Genomic DNA, 20157 nt, shown 5'->3' on the forward strand with positions numbered 1-20157 from the left:
AGGAGGCAGGAGGAATCTAAGGCTTTAAACCCCTCAGAAAAGAAAAGAGGGTCCCTTTTCTCCCTCTTGTAGCACAGACCCTGAAATACCCAACTCATAGTGCATTCTTTTTTATTTAATTCATAAACAATCTTATTTTATGTATCAATCCCAGTTCCCTCTTCCTCCCATCTTCCCATGTCCCATCCCACCCTCCATTCATTCCTCAGGGAGGGGATCATCAAAGTCTGTCACATCATTTGGGGGAGGGCCTAGGCCCTCCTCTGTGTATCTGGGCTGAGAGAGTATCCCTCCATTGGAAATGGTCTCCCAAAGTACATTTGTGCACTAGGGATAAATACTGGTTCCACTGTCAGAGGTGAGTTGCAGGAAGAATAGAGAAGAGCAAGAAAAGAGATACTTTATTAGAGGGAGCCATTATAGGTTTAAAGAGAAATCTGGCACTAGGGAAATGTCCAAAGATCCACAAGGATGACCCCAACTAAGAGTCTAAGCAATAGTGGAGAGGCTACCTTAAATGTCCTTTCCCTATAATGAGATAGACGACTACCTTAAATGCTATCCTAGAACCTTCATCCAGCAGCTGATGGAAACAGAAGCAGACACCTACACTTAAGCACTGAGCTGTACTCCTGGAATCCAGTTGCAGAGAGGGAGGAAGGATGAGCAAAAGGGTTAAGACCGTGCTGGAGAAACCCACAGAAACAACTGACATGATCAAGGGAGAGCACACAGACTCCTGTTGTTAAGCTGGGGAACCAGCATTGGACAGAACCAAGTCCTCTGAATGTGGGTGCCAGTTAGGAGGCTCTAATGGCATTCTTGATCCCTATTATATAGATGGTTCCCAGGGCAAGAACTTGTGCTGCCTCGAGATGCAGTTCCGGCTATGGCCAAAAGATGGCAATGTTGCTCTTTGACCGCAGCCCAGTAGCATGGGGGCAGCCTGGGAGGATTGAGAGAGGACTGCCACCTTCTAGGTAGGGGTGGCTGGAGCTCCACACCTGGGGGGGCCAACCTAGATCTCCCTCCCCACACAGGTACAGACCAAAGCAGGGCTCCCACCTCTCAAGGAGCTCAGAAAGGGTTAGGAGTTTATATAAAGTCACACAGCAGCTCTCTCTCTCTCTGCCATCTCACAAAACAGACTCCTTCTTCTTTGTGGGATTAAATCATCACCTTCAAGGATCATGTGAGGAGAGCATTCCAGCCCAGGTCTACCTGGATAAACAGTGGCTCTCTGGGGTGTGATGAGGTGCCTCTGAGTGGAAGTGTATCTGTGGGAGGTAAGGCAGCTGATGCCTTCCATCACACCTGGGACTTTGTGGTCTTGCTGGGTGGATTCATTCCAGCCTTCCATCGTGCTACCCCTCCACCAATGAAGGCACAGAATGACCCCTCACCCTTTTTTATAATAATAATCTCTCTTTGGTCACAGATCCTAGCTCTCGATGATCTTGGTCAAGTCCACCCTGGCCTTCCTCTGGCTAACGTTGCAGGCTAAGTTACCTGTACCATGGGGCTGCTATTTACCCCCTGTCCCTCAGGAATGGCTGCCTGTCCCTCAGGATCTGTTGCATTCCCTTTCTGAGTTAACACCATTCAGCCCAGGCCTTGCACACAGTTGGTTCTCAACTCAGCGTTACTCATAAAGAGATGAAGGGGGACAGACGAGGTGTCAGAAGCAGCACACAGAAGGTCCTGAGGCTGGGCAGCACCCCCATAGGCACAGTCACTGACAGGGGACAGATAGGCTCTCCAAACGCAGGGAGAAGCTGAGAAACCAAACTCCAGCCATTGATGCTGTTTCCAGGAGCTCCTAGGCCAGGACATGAGCTCCCGTGGAAGGCGGGCTGCAGGCAGAGCCGAATTCCTTCCTGGTAACTAACCTGGCCTAGGACCAGGCACCTGCTTCTTGCTCTTTTCTTCTTTTATCGTGGGAGAGTCTGGAGCTGCCTGGGCTAATGAGCCCCTACTAATGAATCTGGTCTGCCAGCCCCCTCACCAGCTGGGAAGGCTGGAGTGTTCTGATGCCCGCCCTTGGACGGGAATCCGGTGCTAATGGCTGCAGCAGCGGCTAGCAGGAGGGTGCTGTCCTTGCTGGATCAGGTCAGGGGCTTCAGGTGCATTATTGGGGACACCAGCTATAGGCTGCCAGGACTTCATGTTTCAGGTTGGGAAACTGAGGCTTCTGAGTTCTGGCTGCCCTATGTTGCACAGAGGCTGAGCTATGTTCTCAGCTAAGGACTCTGGGCTGAAGTCTGCATCACTCCAGCTGACGGGTTTGAAGTTTGACCCATTTTTCCACGCAAAGCCGGGATATCAGAAACTGGTGGCAGATGTGACCAGGGTGGGTAGAGCAGGACCCAGGTAGGCGGACTCCAAAGCAACTGGCCTTGCAGCCTAGTGGAGGGAACTTCAAGGGCCTCTTAGGGAGACTAGAGAAGCCCCTGCTTCAACCTGTCTCCTGGACTAGGCTAGGAGCGGGTTCTTCCAGAGGGACAGTAGTTTCTGGGCCTCTGTTACCTGAGACTGCATTTCCACATTGGCTGAAGCCTCGCACACCTCGTGGACAAATCCGATGACCCGCCGTGGTGGGGAATTCGTGGCCTGGGCTTAGCACATTGCAGACACCCCAGCACCCTATGAGCTCCCTGGTCTGCCCTGTGCTGGCAGACACTCTTGTGGGCCCTCAGGCCGCACCTCATCCGTCACGTGCCCTGTTGCAATCTGTCCCTAGCAGACACCTCTTCTGGGAGCCCTCCAGTAGTTGCTTTGCCTCTCGACCTCAGGGACCCGCACTGTTGCAACCCCAACACACCCTGGAAACCCCCATCCACACTCTAGACGTTCTCTCTGTCCCTACCGAGGCTCTGCGCCCTCCCCTGCGAGTGAGTGGCACGTCCTGCTGCTTAACCGCTGGGTGGCCGCCTGCTGTCTTGGCCCTGGGGCAGGGGAGGGGCACCTCCCCGCCTATCCTTTCTCTATCATTTTCCATCCCCGGGTGTGTTCCTCCTTCTATACCCCATTCCTTTTCTTCCTCCTTCCCTTTCCCTCTCTTTCCCTTCCCTTCCCTTCCCTTTCCTTCCCTTCTCTTCCTCCTCCCCTCTCAACTCCATCCTCCTCCCTCTTCTAGCCCCATTCCTCCTCCTCCCTCCTCCCTTCCCCTTTTCCCTCCTCCTCCTTTCCTGTCCTCCTCCCTCCTGGCTGCTCCCCTCCTCCTCCCTCCTCCCTCCCCTCCTCCCTGCTCGGCTCGCTCACTCTCGCGCTGGCTTGAGGGGCGGCCGGCAGCTGGCGCTGGCCGAGGCGGCGGCGGGATGGGACGCGCGCTGGGGCTCAGGAGCCGCGGCGCCGGCGGGGGCCGCGCAACTCCGGCCAAGTGCAGGGCGGGCGCGCGCTGATCCCGGGCGCCGTCTGCAGCCGGCGGCCAAGCGCGGAGCCGAGAGGTGCGGGAGGCGGCGGCGCAGGAGCGAGCGGAGCCCGGCGCCGGCTCCCTGGAGGACCATGCGGGCCCCGGCCGCGTCGCTCGGGCTGCTGCTGGCGCTGAGCGCGCTCCGCTGCGCAGGTAACGCGGCCGCGTCCCCTCCCCGACCCCGCGCGCAAAGTTGCTGCCTGGGTCCCAAGTCCCGGGCGGCCGCCGCCTCCTGCTCTTGGCGGGGCTGGGAAGCCCCAGGCAGCCCAAGCCCCGTGCGCGTCCCCTTTGCCTCCTCTCAGTCCCAGTTGCCCTTCGCATCTTTTTGGGGCTCCGAGAGCCATAGGAAGGGCTCCCCGGATCCCCCTCCTCACTCGGCCGGGCTTCCGGGCCCCGGGGTTTGCGGGTGATGTCGTGGCCCAGCTCCCGTGGACCGCTCGCTGTCCTGTTGCCTGGACACCTGCGGGGCCTGGAGGTCGTCTCGGCCGGCGATGTCTGGCTTGGTCGTAGTCCCTCCCGCGCCTGGTTGTCTTCCTGTCTCCAGCCTCCTAGAGACACCCACTTCCCCAAGTGATTCCCGAAGGCAACCAGGTGACCCCACCGCTCGGCCCCTGAAAGCACAGGTTACCCCAGCGCCCTGACCCGTGGGCTGGTAGGACCCGGGAGCAGGGTCCAGCAGCCCCGGATCGCGCGGGCATCTGGTGATGTCTAAGGTGCTGATGTTCAAAGCCTTTGCCCCGGGATCGGCTAGCCCGGCTGTAGGCTGGGACCCGCGCAGCTGTCGCCTAAAGCCCGCGAACCGGGAAGTCAGAATAGTCAGGTATTTGCTGTTTGCAGCCCGGGCTAGAGTTGGCTCAGCTCGGCCACCTCAGTGTTGCTACGTGTTGGTTGTAGAGGAAGCTTATCCTAAAATGACAGCACCTCCCCCTCCCCCACCCGAGGCAAGTGGAGACAATTCCAACGGCTGGGAAGAAGCGACAGTCACGAGCCATGTTCATGTGCACGCGAGGGCTATGTTCTCCAGACCTTTGAAACACATTTTGGGAGCAGGTAGCTTTAGACTGAGAGCATCCCTTCCCGGTTCCTTAAACCAACCAACCACACAGATACCCAGAATGCAGAAGGAAAAAACGCAACCTCAACTTTGCGGTTCTGACTGCCTGGGTGAGGTCGCACTTAGGAGAAAGCCTGGATGCTGACTTGTTTATAAGGATGACTGTGCATGGGGAAAAAGTAAATATTGCCTTCCTCCCCGATGCCCTCAAGTGACCCCAAATATTTACTAAGACTTTCCGCTTGGAGAGATAGTGGCTGGCCTTGGGATTTGGCTGGGCCCTCGAAGGATGGCACCGGTCTTAAAGTGGAGGGTTCTTCCTTGGCGTGGTTAATGAGCAGCCGCGAGCTGTTTGGCTCTTGGCACTGATCTGCGGCCTGGAGTGGGGCACTGACGGGGTCCAGGCCGCTTCCTCAGAGCGGAAGCCCCGAGACGCGTTTGCCAAAGTGCACAGTCTCTGGGACTTGAAAATTGCAGTGTTGTGGCTATTTTCTCTCTCCATGGGGGTCAGCGTTCGCCTGGCTGTGTTCAAGAGCGGTTCTGGGCAACCTTGGAGGAGGAAGCTGCCTGTCTCTTGTCTTGTGCCAGAATGAGTCCCTCACCCAGTCCAGCTCCACCCAGCCACGGAAAAGCCTGTGCATGGCTCTGGGCGGCTTGTGGTGGGAGGATGTGCCATTCCCGAACCCATTCCTAGCCCTCGGAGGACACTGTCAGCATAGCCACCAAAGCAGAATTTTTCCATGCTTGGGGTCCTTAATCGCCTATGTCTTCCACCGGTTCCCACCAGGGACATAAAGAGAACACAGTTTGCTAAGTCTATATTTAGCTCCAAAGCAAGGGTGATGTTCCTGAAAGAGCTGCCTACACTTGGTTGATTGGGAGTTAACCAGCTTCATCTAGAACTGGCTGCATTTTCTAGATAATTTCTGGTCCAACCTTGGACTGGCTGAGGTCCTGGGAGAGGGGCTTGGGAGACTTCAGCTATGAGGAGGTGCTCCCATCGCACGCCGCGCTGTCGCCTGTGCCCCCTTCCTGCGTGGGCAGCTACCCCGGGAAGGAGAGTGGTGGGCGGGCTTCTTGGAGCCTCGTGAGGACTGAAGCATACGGAATTGTACTTGGTTGGAGTCAGCACAAATCCTCCAGCTTAGCGACCAGGGGAGCCCGTCATTCAAACCATGTTTATGCATGATGTGGCTTTGGAAGTTAGTGATGCAGTTACAGGACCACATCCCCTGGGGGAAATTGACAAGCCTTGCTTTGTTGACCCTTGATGCTTTTTTGGGGGGGGTGTCTGTGGAATGGGGTGGGTGGGGTGCACTCCCCAGAGCCTTGCTAGTGACAAGTTTGCAGTTGTAGGGAAGGCGCTGTTGGCTTGCAAGTCAGGGATTAGCCTTGCCTGGTCACCAAGCAGTGGCGAGTGGTCTATTGGTTTCTCATTACACAGGGTCTGGAGAAGGGGTGGCCCTGTGGTGTGGGGAAGTGGGGGTGGGGAAAATGCTAATTAAGTCGCAGCCTCCAGTGATTTAATGGCCTTGGGGGCCTTCCCAGAGTAAATCATCTGGCGCCCCTCCTCCCGCCAGTGGCAGGAACCGGGAGGCGTGGGGCTTCCTCAGGAGCTCCGCTTCGGTGACTGGAGCCAACAAAGAGCGCAGCGGTTGCCATGATCCGGACAAAAAGAAGCCCCTCATTTGCTGGCTCGGAGTCTGAGAGGGTGGTCTCGGTCAGTAAAGCCCTTGAGGGTTCCTTCTCAGAGAGCTCTCAGTTCCGGGTAGCCCTTTCTCTCCTGGTTCTTAGTTTGAGAAGGGTGGAGAGAGTCCATTTTCCTGCAGGCTATGGCTCTTGGTCCCCTAGGGCCAGTGAGGAGGAGGAGGGGCTTAGGTGCCATCCGCAGCTCTAGGTGAGGAAGAGGTCCAGAGCAGGAAGGCGCCCCTGGGCACAGTCCTGCGCCAGGTGGGATGCTGGGGCCAGGCAGAAGGTGTGAACTCAGTGAGACTGAGATTCAGTCACTGGCTTAAGCTCTCACTTCCCAACTCGTTGCCCTGGACTTTCTAACCTCACACCTAGTGCTTTGCTGGCTAAGGCGTTTTCCACTTAAAGAGTACCAGGCTATGACAAAGACAGCCCTTTGGCTGAAAATTGGCCCAAGCAGCAACCTGAAAGATAGGCACAAGAGTCAGAAGGGTGCGGGTGCTGATGGGAGTGGGAGCTCCAGGGCAGCGCTCTGTGTGACAGGCTCTTTGAGCCTTTTCTGCTAGGAGCACCAGAGAGCATGCTCCTCTGCAGGTGGGCGAGGGCCTCTATTTGCATTTATGGGTGAAGGTGTTTATAGGGGAGGCTAAGCCACACAACTTCCATTCGTGCCATGGCATATGCACCCTCCCAGATAATACTTCTTAAAAAACAAAGGGCAAATATTGGCAGGCACAGGCGTGCGCACCAGCCTCCTGGTTCTTTGTGGTTTCTTGTTCTCTGTTCCCACCCCTTTGTCGGTATGCATATGGAGGTCAGAAGTCAACATCAAGTGATGTCCTCTGCCACACTCTACCTTGCTTTTTGAGACAGTCTCTCACTGAATCTGGAGCTCACCAATTAGTCTATACCTTCTGGCCAGCGAGCCCAAGGGATCCTCTGTCTCTAGGGTGCTGGGATTACAGAGTGTGTTGCTGCACCTGGCTTTTCAGGTGGGTGCCGGGGATTGAACTCAGGTCCTCATGTTTGCCTGTAAACACTTTAGGCCATCTCCACAGCTCTGGTTTTTTTCTTCTCGAAGGTGTCCTGGAATCAGTAGGGACATAGGCTGGCTCTGCCTGTGGTCTATCCTAAGCCCTTTCTAGCTGCGGTTTCATGGACTTGCAGCAATTTCAACAATCCTTTTGGGGCAGGCACCTCAGGGTTCCATTTTGCAGGTGAGGAAACCGAGGCTGGAGAGGTGCTGGGTTGAGTGGCCACCACAGATGTTCATCCGCATTTGCATCTCAGGGTTTTCTCTTAGCTACTGTGTTCTCTATTGAACATTAATTTCAGGGTAGTTTATTTACTCTTAATTGATGATGGCTATGTGTGTGGGGCCTCAGCCACTGCAGTGCATATGTGAAGGTTAAAGGGATAGCTTGCAAGAGTTGGTTCTCTTCTTCTACCTTCATGTGGGTTCTGGGATTGAATTCAAGTCACCAAACTTGTACAGCAAGTGCCTTTTGCCCGCTGAGCCCTCTTGCAGGTCCTGAGCTTTTGGGCTTTGGTGTTGGTTTAGACCCAGGAATGTAGGTTTGTGTCTCTTCCCCAGGGGAAAGTTGTGTCTGTCATGAGTTTGGGAGAAATTTTCTTTTCTCAAGTCTGTTCAGTGGAGGCTCCCGTTGCTGGTTACAGAGGTGCCTGGTTCTGGGGAAGATGGAGCAGGTGAGGAAGGCCCACTTGTGGAGATGTTGGCCACCTTTGGGGACACCTGGCATGGCCGTCTCACTTTTTACTTGCTTGCATGGAAAAAAAAAAAAAGAATCCCAGTAAGTGAAAGAAGTCAGCGCCAGAGAGACAAATATCGCTCACTTTCTCCCATTTGTAGATTCTCGGTTTTATATGGGCACATAAAGTCATAGATTTTATACAAGCACACCAAGTCCCACCCCATGTGAGGTATGAAAGTAGAAGGGAGTCTGTGGGGATGAATGGCAATTATGAGAGGGGAAGGGGAGAAAGGGGAAGGCACATGAATGTGACCAAAGTGTAGATGTACTTATTTGAAAATGTCTATGAAAGCTGTTACTAGTTTCAATGAACATATGCCACAAAAAAAAAAAAAAAAAAAAAAAAAAAAAGAAAGTAAAGAAAGAAAGAAAAGAAATTTAAAACGCAAAATTGGTGGATGGGCATGGTGGTGCATACCTTTCAACCCAGCACTCAGGAGGCAGAGACAGGCGAATCTTCATGAGTTCAAGGGCACTGTGGTCTACATAGTGAGTTCCAGGCCAGTCAGTGCTGTACAGTGAGACCCTGTTCAAACAACAAAATCTACAAAAATTGAGGGGCTGGATAGAAGGCTATATTGGTTAAGTTCTTGGCTTTTAAGTATGAGGTCTGAGCGAGTTCCCTAGGACCCACATCAAAAAGCCAGGTGTAGTGGTATATGTATATGTAGTGGTATATGGTATATGTATATGTAGTGGTATATGTATATGTAGTGGTATATGTATATGTAGTGGTATATGGTATATGTAGTGGTATATGTATATGTAGTGGTATATGGTATATGTATATGTAGTGTAGTGGTATATGGTATATGTATATGTAGTGGTATATGGTATATGTATATGTAGTGGTATATGTATATGTAGTGGTATATGTATATGTAGTGGTATATGTATATGTAGTGGTATATGTATATGTAGTGGTATATGGTATATGTATATGTAGTGGTATATGTATATGTAGTGGTATATGTATATGTAGTGGTATATGTATATGTAGTGGTATATGTATATGTAGTGGTATATGTATATGTAGTGGTATATGGTATATGTATATGTAGTGGTATATGTATATGTAGTGGTATATGTATATGTAGTGGTATATGGTATATGTATATGTAGTGGTATAGGTATATGTATATGTAGTGGTATATGTATATGTAGTGGTGTAGTTCCAGCATTGAGGATGTGGAGACAGGAGGATCCATGGGCTCAATGGCCAGTCAGCTTAGCCTACTTGGGCAATTCTAGGTCAGTAAGAGACCTCTCAAAAAACAAACCAAACCAAAACAAACAACAAACCAAAACCCAAGGTGAATAGCACTTGAGAAATGACATCCCAAAGTAATCCTTTGGTCACCAATTGTACATGCAAACATGTGTAACATCCCCCTACACATATCAACAACTCCTTCCCTTCAACTGAAGCTATCAGTATCTCAGTTCAGGTCTGAGATTGGCATTATTGGCTTAGCCCCTTGGCCTCTCCAAAACCCCATTTCCCATTTGGAAGACTGGCCCTGAATTACTTCCTTAAGGATCTCATTATGGGACTGGGGGTTCCCAGCAAACACAAGGCTTGTGATAAGTTTACAGGAGTGAGGCCGTCCTCACAGGCAGAGCTACAGAGACAGGAGCCATAAGCCAGGAGCCAGCTACCAAGCAGCTTAAAAAAATGATGTGTCTTTGGGCTGGAGAGATGGTTTAACTATTAAAAGCAAATTTCCTGTTCTTTTGGAGGACCCCAAAGTTCAGTTCCCAGCACCCATGTTGACTGGTTCACAACTTCCTGTAACTCTAGCTCCAGAGGAACTAATGTCTTTTTCTGACTTCCTCCAATACCTGCGTCATACACATGTTTTGGCGCACACACATGCACACATGAATAAAAATAAAATATTAAAAAGATAATACTGGGTGTTGCATACAGTCGAGGCTGGCCTTGAACTTGAGAACTGAGGTTACAGGAGTTGCACCACCATGCCCAGCTCACCAAGAGGCTTCTTGATGCCAGACTTCACTGGGGGGGGGGTTCTTGAGCAGCTCTTGGGATGAGATTGGATGCATCCTAGGTAGGGTCACCGAGGTATAGGGAGTCCGAGGGATGGATGGCATGGCCCATGTGTGCAGAATGGGATGTCTTCCTTGACATTCCCGACTTCTGCCCTGATGGTACCTCCTTGGTTGGGAGCCTGCTCTGTTTCCCTGACCTCAGTCTTGGGTGGACGATGATGGGCAAGCCCAGGGATGCACCCACAGAAGTGTCTGATGGGGAGTGACTGGCTATGGACTTGATGAAATGTCTTGGTAGAAGGAACACTTTTAAAAGATGTTCATGGGGCTGGAGACATGATGTAGTAGTAGGGCCACCTTTAACTCCAGAGGCTCTAACACTATCTTTTGACCTCCACAGGCACTAGGCATATATGTGGTGCACAGACATGTGCAGGCAAGACACTTCATATGTTTAAAAAAAAATCGGGGCTCTGGAGAGTTGGCTCAGTAGTTAAGGGCACTTGTTGCTGCAAAAAAACCTGGGTTTGATTCCCAGCACCCGCATGGTGGCTTGCCAACCCCTTGGGAACCAAGCATGCAAGCAAAACACTCATATACATAAGGTGATACAAAAAATCTAATAAATAAAATTTCTTCCTTATTTTCTCTTTATTTTTATCTATCATCAATCAATCTATCTATTATCTATCATGTGTGGTGCTACAGTGCATGTGTGGAGGTCAGAGGTCAATTTACAGGAGTCAATTTTTTCCTTCTATCATGTGGGTCCCTGGGATTGAAGTGACTTTGTAACAAGTTAGCCATCTTGCTGGTCTCTCTCTCTCTCTCTCTCTCTCTCTCTCTCTCTCTCTCTCTCTCTCTGTCTCTGTGAGATATTTACCTCATTATTTGTTTATTTGAATTAATTTTTTTCTTGGCACATATTTAGAGAGGCAACAGCTTTTTTTTTTCCTGAGACCTAAATTAGCAGAAGGAACAAACTCCGGAGAAGCGTTCCAGGCAGGCAGAGGAACGGGGCCCTGGCATCTCTCTGCAGAGTGCTTGGAACACAAAGGCTCCGGATGCTGTGTCCGTCCACTCACCCACTCACTCAGTACTCACTCGATCCTCATCCAGCAATCACTTACATACTCACCATCACTGGGCACTTGGGATGACACTGGGGACCAAAGAGCTGATTCAGTCTCATGAGAGGGGCTGTCAGTCTCAGAATCAGGCGACAGAGCCAGGGAGAGATAGACACCTGCTCAGTGGCACGGGGAGGGGCAAGGGTGGGGCCACTTGGCTTCTTCACCCATCACTTAATTCTGCATCCTTTCTGTTTAATTCCAATGCCTTCTCTTTGTGCAGCCACGTCATTCTGCCTTTGGGGTGCTTGAACCTCCCTGATGCCAGGCTCCTTGGCTGATGTATGCCCTCCCTCTCCCTATGCTCCAAGGCCCAAAATAGTTACATAAGAAATCAATGGGGTCTAGTTGGGCTCACCAAGGTTTATGACTAAGAGTGATTGATTGTGAGCCTCACTCTGAGCCTGGAGTTTTAGTCTGCATTAACCCACTGAGAACTCACTCTGATGGCTGGTCCAGTCTCCTGAGCTGGGGAAGGTTGGCTTGTGAGCATTGCTCCTCAGGGTCAGCTCTGGGCTCCTGTCCTCCAGCTGGGTGGGGGGGTAGTGGTCCTGGTGTGCTGTGCCATTCTCTGTGGATGTTCCTGGGGTTGCTAAGGAGCCAGGTTGCTGGGGTGTGGGGATGGTCCCAGTTTCCGCTGGCTACCTGTGGGTGGGCATCTGGCCTGCAGACCAGTTGATGCCATTTAAGAACCAGGTGCTGTCAACATTGCAGGTTTGGGGGTTCCCACAAGAAACAGGGAGATCTGAAGTCCAGCATGGTGGGTCACTATTGTATTCCCAGTGTGCAGGGGGCAGAGGCAGGATCACTGCAAGTTCAAGTCCAGCCTGGACTACCTAGTTTCGGAATAGCCTGTGCTACGTAGTAAGGTCCTGATACACACACAGGGATACACGCATGCACACACGCAAGTGACTCAGTTTCTCTATTTATAAAGTGGGCTGCTGCCAACTTTCTTCCTCACAACCTTCTTCCAATCCACCTCACCTCTCACCCACATTCTTGTGAATTCAGATACATTTTTTTTTTTTTATTGCACTTGAGATGAGTGACGCCAGTGACAGGCCGAGGCCCCTGACTTAGGCTGCGGCATGAAGGCTGCAGGTGTTAAACCATTGATAAGTGGGGGGGGGGGCATGGCTTCCTCATAGGAGGCTCTGCAGGAGACACTGCAGACAAAGAGGAGGATGGCTTGTCATCTTCAGTGGGTTTGAACAGTGGCATTTGAGCCAAGGTCTAAGAGGAGAGTGGGGAGGCTAGGTGTGTTAATCAGGATTTCCTAGAGTAACAGAACATTCAGAGTGAATATCTATCTATCTATCTATGATATGTATCCATGTCTCTATGTATATATTTATCTATCTATTATGTACATATCTATTCTATCTATCCATCTATCTAAAGGTATTTATTAAAATGATTTACATCCAACAATGGCTGGCTGTGAGTGGAAAGTCCAACAGTCCAGTAGTTGTTCCTGCCACAAAGCTAGATGTCTCAGCTGGTCTTAAGTATACACTGGGACCCTGACGAAGTAGGCTTCAATGCCAGTGAAGGAATGAATGTGCTAGCGAGTCGAGGGCAAGCTGCCAAAGAGCAAAAGATTCCTTCTACTGTGTCCTTATATAGGCTTTCAGAAGGTGTGGCCCAGATTAAAGGAGTGTGTCTTGCTACCTCAAAGGTGTAGGCTAGGAGTGGATTCACCCACTTCAAACCAAGCAAAAAGTCTCACAGATGTGCTCCCCTCCATTTCTGGGTTGTAGCCCATTCCAGGTGTAGTCAAATGGGTAACCAAGAACAGCCACCATGGTGGGGAAGCTGGAACAAAGTGTTGAAAGGGACAGAAGGTACAGAACCCCAAGGTGGGAGTGTGCTTCGCAGCGACACAGAGCAGAAAGGAAACTGGCTGGGTTTGTCTAAGTGAGGGAAGGACAGGAGTTGGGCATGAGGGCTTTCCAGATGGCTCAGTGGGTTAGGGAGCTTGCTGCCAAGCAAACGCTTGTGCTTGCTTAGAATCCACATGATGGGAAGAAAGAACAGAGTCCTGCAAAGTGACCTCCACACATGCACCGTAACACACTTGTGCACACACACACACACACACTCACACTCACACACACACTACTACCAAAAAAAAAAAAAAAAAAAAATGGGAAATGAGGCCAAGGAGGTGATAGGGCTCAGAAGGCCTCTGGTGATGAGTGATGTTGGCAGGTGTGAGAAGGATGGAGATTGGAGATCCCCCTGGCTACTGCAATAGTCCAGGCAAATGATGGTGAAGACTTGGGTGGGAGTCACAGCTACGGAGACTTGGGCACATTTTAAAAATCAATCCTTGGATTTACTGATCAGATTTCTTCAATAAATATTTCCCTGGGTGAGCTCAGTTGGCAAAGGGCTTCTCTTACAAACTTGAGGCCTTGAGTTTGAGGACTTATGTTAAGACAAACAGACAGACTGGGCATGGTGGTCTGCACTTGGAATCCCAGAACTGAGGAAGCAGAGGATAGCGAGTTCTAAGCCAGTGTTAGACCTTGTCCCTAAAACGAGGTAGATGGCACCTGAGGCATGTGCACATACATGAACCTGCATATACTTGCACAAACATGTTCCCTGTGTTCTGGCTGTGTGTGTGTCTGTCAGTGTGAGTAGAACTGGGACCACGTGGACATGTGTGAAATGACAGACTCTGTAGAGAATCTCACCTGTGAGTCATGGTCTTGCTTTTCTAGCTATCCCCCAGAGCCATAGAGAGAAGGCTGTGTGAAGCCAAGCCAGAGGCTGGCCGGATGGCTCAGTGACAAAGAATACATACTGTTCTTGCAGAGGACCCAAGTTTGATTCCTAGCACTCATGCCATATGGCTTTTACCTGCCTGTAGCTTCAGCTCCAGGGGAACTGACACCGTCTTTGGCCTCCGCTGACACCTGAACTCACATGGTGCACATACACACACAATTCAAAAATAAAAAGATAAAAACTAAGCCAGGTGTTGTGGTGCACACCTGCAATCCCAGCACTCTGGAGATGGAGGCAGGAGGACCAGGAGTTCCAGGCTATTCTCAGTTACATAGTAAATTCCAGGCTAAGCCTGGGCCATCCACCCAACCCTCTGCTGGCCTTGGATCTTTACATATTGCTTATTATTTCTTGTATTCTTTAAACCAGGCATTTGAACTGGTGATATTGCTCAGCAGGTGGGGATGCTTGCCACCAAGCCTGATAACTTGAGTTCAGTCCTCAGAGTCCACATGATGGAAGAAGAGAATTGGGTCCCAAAAGTTTTTTTTTCCTGACCTCTACATATGTAGTAGGGAACTCATATCCAACAAATTAAAAAAAAAATTTAAATTAAAGCAGGCATTAGAACACATTAACTGCATGGACTGTTTTTGGCCCTCTACTTGCTATTTATAAATAAAGTTTTATTGGGGCTTGGCCCTCCCTGTTTGTTTCAGTACCATGGGAGTCCAGCAGTTGTGATAGGAGTATGGCCTCCCAGTAAACCACCTAGTCTCTGTCCTTTTTAAAGATGTGTTTTGCCTTACATAGTCAAGCAGGCCATTCTCTGTGTGTTCAGGGGCACTTCCACTGTGGAGAACAAGAGAGAGACCCTTTCTAACGTCAAAGAAATGATCCAGCTCAGGAGAGAGGACAATGGCTGCTTTGGTGTCTCTTGGTGGGAAAAGAACAACATATTGATCCAAAGTGCCTGTCAATTCAGCAGCTTTTGAAGGCGGGTCTGGTAATTACAGTAACATTTATGTAACATTTTAAAAATAGTAGCACATGTGTAGGCTAGCTATTTTTTACTCTGCAGGCACAGCCTGATGGCTTACAGCTCAGAAGACCCCCTCGTGGGGCTGCCGCTGCAGCACAAGCCCTGATCACGGAGACTCCTAGCCACCGGTCTCATCTTTGACCTCATGTTTGTTTATTTCTTGCTGGATTATTTTAAAGACATGCACCCCTATAATATTTCACATTTTCACCTTGGAGACTCTGGGTGTACTCTTGGAGATGGCACACCAAATGTGGAAATATGTCACCACTCCAGTCTGTACTCTGCAAAAACCAGACATGGGAAGTGCATGGTGGAAACAGTTCAGGTGTGGATGGGTCCAGGCGCTTGATACTGTCCTAATCATTGCTCCCCTCCCAACCCCTCGCTCCTTTTGAGTTCTCTTTTCGTCTTTGCCAACTTAACTCAAACCTAGGCTTGATCTTCTATATGGCCGAGTGGGCCACAGTCCTCTCTGGCGTGTCCTGTAGCCAGTGAGAGGTCAACTGTCTCTTTCTGAGCCAGCTCAGCATGAACTCCAGGTCTGCTTTGATCTGGACTGTCATGGACCATCTTCCAGCCCCACTATCAGGGACTGTGCCCAGGGTGTGGAATGCTGTGTCTGGCCAGCCAGAAACTCACCTCTGAAGGGGAAGGGGTGCTTCCTCAGGAAGCATGGTCAGCAGCCTGCAGGTAGGGCTGGCTGGGGAGGAGGAAGGGCTGATCACAGGCTTGTGCTGTCTCGGAGGCCATTGTCTACCAGGAGGTGATTCTACTCACAGACTCTGGCTGCCCCTTGGACAGACTATTGAACTGTGAGCCTCCTCCCCCACAGTGTTTGCACATGGGGTTTGACTACTTCATATAGTGTCTTAGGGTTTCTATTACTTCGAAGACGCACCATGACCATCACAACTCTTATAAAGGAAAACATTTAATTGGGGTGCCTTACAGTTCTGAAGGTTTAGTTCATTATCATCATGGAGGGGCATGGTGGCCTGCAGGCAGACATGGTGTAGAAAATTCTACATCTTGATCTGAAGGTAACAGGAAGTGGACTGAAACACTGGGTGTGACTTGAGCATATATGAGACCTCAAAGCCCACCTCTACAGTGACACACTTCCTCCAACAAGGACATGCCAATTCCACCAAAGCCACACCTCCCAATAGTGCCACTTCCTATGAGCTTATGGAGGCCAATTACATTCAAAGTACCATATAGAGTGCACAGAAAGTTTAGAAAACGGGGCTGGAGAGCTGGTTTAGTGGTTAAGAGCAGAGCACTTGTTGTTCTAGAGGACCTATCTGAGTCTAGTTAGGAGCACCCACATCAGGTAACTCCAACTTCAGGAGTTCTCACACCCTCCTGATTCTGGCACACACACACACCTGTACACACAACCTGTACACACACACACACCTGTCTACACACACACCTGTACACACATACACAACTGTCCAGACACACACCTGTCCACACATCTGTCCACACACCTATACATACACATACCTGTACATACACACATCTGTCCACACACACACCTGTCCACACACACACCTGTACAGACACCTATACATACACCCACCTGTACACACACACCTGTACACACACCTGTACATACACCTGTACACACACACACCTGTACACAAACACATGCACACACACGCAAATCTTTTTAAAAAGTTTGAAAGACAGTCTGTATCTGCCATAATGGTAGCTGTCTAACCCCCATTGTCCTGCTCCTGGAGGTCTGTACTTCAACTCAGGAGGACTCCCATGGTACCAGATACACTTGCTTCAGAGGGGTTTATCTGGTAGGGGTGGTGCTATTTGGTTTTTCCAAAAAGCATCTTTTATTACATTTTATTATTATTTTTTTAAATGGTTTGTCATGGAGTGTGTGCAGACATCAGAGGAAGACTTGCAGAAGTTGGCTCTCTCCTTTAACCATGTAGATCACTGGGACTGAACACAGATCCTCAGATTTTGTGGCAAGCACTTTTACCTACTGAGCCATCTTGCTGGCCCTATTGTCTGGTTCTTAAGCGCTCCTGGGTGCTGATATAAAGCCCATGCTGCTGTGTGTGTGTGCGTTGTTTGTGAATGTGGAGGAGGTGGGGTGGCCTCAGGCAGAGAACTGGCATTGTGGGCCTCACTGAAGGAATGAAAGGGCACTGGAAGGAGGCATCAGGGAGGGAGATAGCCAATGTCTGTGACAGGGGTTGTCCGTCACTTCTACCTTCCTTCTAGAATAAAACCCCTAGTCTAACCCCTCACTGGGAGATTCTAGGCAGTTGCTCTACCACTGAGCCACACCCCAGCCCCTCACTGGGGGATTCTAGGCAGGTGCTGTGCCACCGAACTACACAACCAGCCCATGCTGATTTTTCTTTGAGGAACCCCAGTCCCACCTGTTCCAAAACTCTGGCTTCTACGCTGCTAACTTTCCTCTCCTCTCATGGGTGGGCTCATGATTTATACCTGACCGACCGATGAGAGTGTCCCTGTTTTGGGCCTCAAGGATAGGGTCAAGGTTAGCGACAGTAGCGTGGCTGGGATGATGAGCATCAGACCCAGGAGGCTTGTTGCCACTCTGGATTGGTGCTGCCTTGGCGATCGGAGCCTGTAGGAGGTGTCCCTATCACTATTATACTCAAATGAGCACGAAGAAAGCACTTCAAGCAGCTCACACTGTGATTTCTTGGTCGGGGCAGGGTCGGGGAAGGGTGTGTGTCTTAGACATCAGGCTGTCCAGGTACTGTCAGGGTTTCTGGCTCCTTTGAGAGCTAGGTAGGAGAGGGTCAGCTTCCTGGCTTCTTGGCTGCATCTTGCCTGCAGGGGTTTCCCATGCTCAGAGCTTGATTTCTTGCTTATGGTGGTCCTTCATCATCCTCAGCCCCTTGTGCTTGCTCTGGGGCTGGGGACATGGCTGGGCTGTCAATAAAGTCCTTGCTGTGCAAGCATGAGGACGGGAGTTTGATCCCCAGGGTCCCTGTAAGAAGCTGGCATGGTGGTGTGTCCTTGTAACCCTCGGTGCTGGTGGGGGGGGGTGCTGGAGACAGGAGTGTCACTGAGAAACCCTGTGTCAAAAAACAAAAGCAAAACAAACAAAAAACAAGGTGGAGAGAGAGGTCTTGGGGAACAACAGTTTGATACTTTCCTTCCCTGTATCCCTAGCCATCTTGCTACCCCTAAGCCCTATTTTCTTTTCTTGGATCACTTTGTACTGTGTTCCCATTGCAACCAGGAAATTGTGACAAGCTTCAGGTAAAGCATCTCAGGTGGCTCTGCCTCCCAGTGGCCTTGGCCTCTCCCACTGGACCTAGCTATGGCATTATGTGCTCCACTGAGAGCCTGTTTAGCTAATGGGCCAGTCGGGCCTGAACTCAGTGAGGGCAATATCGTGTGTGGATTTTTATCTACCCCATTCCCCTAGCCTATTCCCCCTCCTTGAAGACTGCAGGGCGAAGTAGATGCCATCTGCCAGTGATGACTGATGTAAGAGTCTCTTTCATGCCCCTTCCCTCCCCTTGTCAATCAAAAGTGCTTCTTAAGTGCTCTGTCTCCTGCACCTGTTTGTGGTTGTCTCTGAATGTCAAAGATGAAGACGTTATTGACATTTGTACCTCAGGGCTCATGGGGACTTCAGCAGGCCAGTGAGTCTCACAGAGGCCCTGCTGGTTATTTATGTATTTATTTATTTATTGAGACAGTGCCTCACTATGTAGCCCAGGCTGGATTTGAACTTGAGATCATCCTGCTTCAGCTTGCCTGGTGTTGGGACATCTGCCATGATTTGGGTGGATTTTTTTTTTAATTTTTGTTTTTTGAAACAGGGTTTCCTCTGTATCCCTGGCTGTCCTGGAACTCCTTATGTAGACTGGGCTGGCTTTGAACTCAGAAATCTGCCTGCCTCTGCCTCCTGAACGCTGGGAATAAAGGCATCCGCCACAACCACCTGGCTGATTTGGGTGAGTCTTAAAAAAAAAAAAAGAAGGGAATTTAAAAGTGGTCCCAGGAACCCTAAGAACCTCTAGGTTCCACTCGTTCTTACATTTACAAAATGATCTTGCAAGTGTGTATGTTCATTGTGTGCATGCAGTGCCAATGGAGGCCAGAAGAGGGTGCTGGATCCACTAGAAATGGAGTTATAGATGGTTGTGAGCCATCATATACATGCTGGGAATTGAACAGAGGTCCTCTGGAAAAACAGCCAGTGCTCTTACATGCTGAGCCATCTCTCAAATCCCAGAATAGATCATTTTAGATTTGAGTATCTTTATAATTCCCAGCTCTCTGCAAACCCATTGTTCACCTCAGCATGTTCATTTTTCAACGACAGGATTTTGTAGTTGATTTTAGGGTCAGTAGAATGTCCTTGTAGCATTTATGTTGCCAAAGGCACAGATAAGTACAAACCATCATGTTTCCTTCACAAGCCACGGATATGTGCTGTACATGTACACTGGGATTTACTTGGTTTCTGCCTGCCCTTTTTACTTGTCCTTCTTCTCCATCAACAGATGTTGGGGCTGTACCAGGCTGGAGTCAATGACAGGGTTTTGATTACCTGTCTGGCCATCAGGTTGAGACAGGAAGATTGCAAGTTCAAGTCTAGCCTGGGCAACTCATGGAGATCCATGCATGACTCAAGATAAATCTTCAACAAAGGTTGTAGCTCAGTGGCAGAGAGCTTTCTTAGCAGGCTGGATGCCCTGGGTTCCATCCCCAGTCCTGGAAAATAATGAAGGGAACTTGAGGAGCCAGTGACAAGGAGCTGCCCCTTCTAGGGTGGGGTGGAGCTCTCAGGGTGATGGCTTTCCTGAACTCTCCCCACAGAGGAGGACTGTACAGGTGGGTGTCTCATTCCACACTTAAAGTAATCACAATTCAACAAGGGTTTACAGGGGGCGTGGCTCCGAGAGGGCAGGGCTCAGGGAAGGTATGGCTGGGAACAGTGTGGAGGTTTGTCTGATAAGCAGTGGGGTGGCTGGGACTTGGGGGTCAGTTCTCTTTGAGGAGTCCCTTTGTGGCTTAGCTGTCACCCACCTTCCCACACAGAAGAAACGGCTGCCAGTGTATTGCCAGAAGGATCTGGAGGCTTGGGCAGCCGTGTGTGTGTGTGTGTGTGTGTGTGTGTGTGTGTGTGTGTGTGTGACAGTGGGGGAGGGAACCCAGGGCACACTCATCACAGCAGCCCCGGCCTGACTCCACTTTCCAATCTGTGGGGAGGCTGGTGATGGGTGGGGCCTCAATAACCACATCTGCCGACCTTCCTCTGGTCCAGAAGGGTGGATTCAGAG

General features: G+C 50.3%; 1 protein-coding gene across 1 annotated transcript in view; it reads left to right on the top strand.

Moving 5' to 3' along the window:
• Positions 1 to 3229: 3229 nt before the first annotated feature.
• Positions 3230 to 20157, top strand: part of Tmem132b (transmembrane protein 132B) — a 232195-nt gene continuing 215267 nt past the window's right edge. Inside the window, exon 1 of the mRNA XM_051204993.1 lies at positions 3230 to 3565. Within this exon, the coding sequence (XP_051060950.1) occupies positions 3505 to 3565 (61 nt within the window). The 5' untranslated portion in view covers positions 3230 to 3504. The remainder of the gene's footprint in view (positions 3566 to 20157) is intronic.

Source organism: Phodopus roborovskii, unplaced genomic scaffold, assembly GCF_943737965.1.
Source record: "Phodopus roborovskii unplaced genomic scaffold, PHOROB, whole genome shotgun sequence".
Taxonomy (NCBI): Eukaryota; Metazoa; Chordata; class Mammalia; order Rodentia; family Cricetidae; genus Phodopus; species Phodopus roborovskii.